Source organism: Phytophthora parasitica, assembly GCF_000247585.1.
Source record: "Phytophthora parasitica INRA-310 unplaced genomic scaffold supercont2.258, whole genome shotgun sequence".
NCBI classification, from domain to species: domain Eukaryota; phylum Oomycota; class Peronosporomycetes; order Peronosporales; family Peronosporaceae; genus Phytophthora; species Phytophthora nicotianae.
In genome coordinates, this window is record NW_008649244.1 from 8,777 (window position 1) to 9,580 (window position 804).

Here is an 804-nt window from a genome sequence, read left to right on the forward strand (position 1 = left end):
TCCCAGTCGCAGCTGAAGGTACTGCGTCTGGATGAGAACGAGGTAACGTCTGAGGGTCTGAAGGAATTTGTAGCGGTTTTGAGTGCTGACAGCCTCCCGGCCCTCGAAGAACTCTCGCTGTGTGGGAACGAGATCACGGCCAAGGGTGCGATTGCTGTCGTGGACACCTTCGTACCGACTAAGATGGCTCTTGTACGTGTGGAACTCGACACGAACATGATCTCTGACAAGGGCGTGGAGCACATTAAGGCCTCGCTGGCCAAACAGGGCAAAGCCAATATTCTGGGCTCGCTAGAGGAGAACGACGGCGACGAGGAGAGCGACGACGAGTAGAGAAATTAGCCATAGATGCTACAATAATGGCAACGACAACGACAACGCGGCAGAATCAAACATGGCTACAGACTCGTCTCAGTAATCGACTTGAGAAGCTTTCCTTTTTTACGCAAATGCTTCTGCTTCTTTTTGAAGATATCTGCGCTCGTTACTTGTCAAGTCGGTTTTCGTCTTCAGCACCTCAATCTGTAGTCTGGTCACATCGAAGATGCATGCGCGCATATTTCCCGACGCAGCACCGCGCCAAAATGACGTCACACAATTGGTTTTATGTATCGTGACATTTGCGTCTATCGCGAAATTTCTTAAATTCGGATGCTGCGGAATCAAGAAAGATGACGATAATTATCACTATAGAGAGGGAGAACATCTGGAGGTTGCCCTTCGGTTTGAAAATTCAAAAGCTACCCCGAAAGTTCAAGCTCGTGCCTCATTACGAGATTCCCATACAAAAAGCAACGTTGAGAT

The 804-nt window shown here is 48.8% G+C and overlaps 1 protein-coding gene across 1 annotated transcript in view; it reads left to right on the forward strand.

The window, feature by feature from the left end:
- Positions 1 to 333, forward strand: part of PPTG_20004 (hypothetical protein) — a gene marked incomplete at both ends in the record, with an annotated part of 2,005 nt that extends 1,672 nt beyond the window's left edge. Inside the window, one exon of the mRNA XM_008918667.1 lies at positions 74 to 333. Coding sequence (XP_008916915.1) covers positions 74 to 333 — 260 coding nt within the window. The remainder of the gene's footprint in view (positions 1 to 73) is intronic.
- Between the last annotated feature and the right edge of the window lie 471 nt (positions 334 to 804).